General features: G+C 44.3%; 1 protein-coding gene across 1 annotated transcript in view; it reads right to left on the bottom strand.

The window, feature by feature from the left end:
- Window positions 1-1,168, bottom strand: part of LOC101856666 (solute carrier family 25 member 36) — a gene marked incomplete at its 5' end in the record, with an annotated part of 28,366 nt that overhangs the window by 8,129 nt on the left and 19,069 nt on the right. The window contains 1 exon segment of the mRNA XM_013083499.2: window positions 932-1,032. Within this exon segment, the coding sequence (XP_012938953.1) occupies window positions 932-1,032 (101 nt within the window).

Genomic DNA, 1,168 nt, shown 5'->3' with positions numbered 1-1,168 from the left:
CTATGGATGTCTGTGAATGTGTATGTGCGTGTCTGCGCGTGCGTGTGAGTGTATTACCCCTCCCCAGGCACACAATGCCCCGTGACCTTGAGCCTCCAGACACACACCTGCACACCTGACACTCACACACACCTGCACACCTGACACTCACACACACCTCACACACACCCCTCATGCACTTCTTGCACGTGTCTCTCATGCCTTCACAACCAGTGAACTCTAGCCAAGGTCAACAACCAGTGAACTCTAGCCAAGGTCAACAACCACTCCAGAACTCAAAAAACTCTTGAAACAAACACAAAAACCCACGCTGACAGATAACAAACAGATTTTGCTGTAAAAAAAACCCAACTCGAGCATATCAAGCCAGCATACATGCCCGATCCAAGCACGTCATTCGCTTCACGTCAGAAAACAACAGATACTGGGTTGTTGGGGGTTTTTTAATCAAGGGGAAGGGAAAAAAACAAAACAACAACCACAAAAACCAGGCAAAGAGTAAAGTCTAGATACTTCAGTAAAGTCGAGGGAAATGTCCCCTGGCTATCGCCCTTGAAACGTGACTGTCAAGCTTACCGTGATCAACAAACATCGCTTGACAAGAACTTGGCCTCGCTAGTCAAGTAGTTAGGTTATTTTTTAAACTTTACTATTTACTAATTCCTTAGTCTAGTTTTAGTGTTAGTAAGAGTTTTACGGCACTTGCAATACAGTAAGGTGATAATAGACGTGCCGAAGAATAGAGGTGTTTCAAGAGAATAACAAACATAAAAAGGAGGAGAGATAAGGACGATAGATGTTTGAAAGGAAAGAAGGAGCAAACCACATCAGAGCACCCACCAGCAAGTGACATAAAACTTTTACTGAAAGAAAAACCCCACCAACAAACAAACAAAAACAAACACAAACAAACAAACCCAAGCCAACTCACCGGCAGTGACGGCAGAACAGAGATGGACGAAATGTGTCTCTGGTGTGATGACGCCATTGAGGTACTGCTTGCTGTGGGCGTAGGCGCCGAAATAGATGGCTCTGTGGGAGATATACACAAACGTACCCTTAGATACATAGAATAGATGGCTCTGTGGGAGATATACACAAACGTACCCTTAGATACATAGAATAGATGGCTCTGTGGGAGATATACACAAACGTACCCTTAGATACA

This window comes from Aplysia californica, unplaced genomic scaffold, assembly GCF_000002075.1.
Source record: "Aplysia californica isolate F4 #8 unplaced genomic scaffold, AplCal3.0 scaffold00236, whole genome shotgun sequence".
Lineage (NCBI taxonomy): Eukaryota > Metazoa > Mollusca > Gastropoda > Aplysiida > Aplysiidae > Aplysia > Aplysia californica.
The sequence above is the reverse complement of the archived record's forward strand: the minus strand, read 5'-3'. Positions and strand labels throughout refer to the sequence as shown.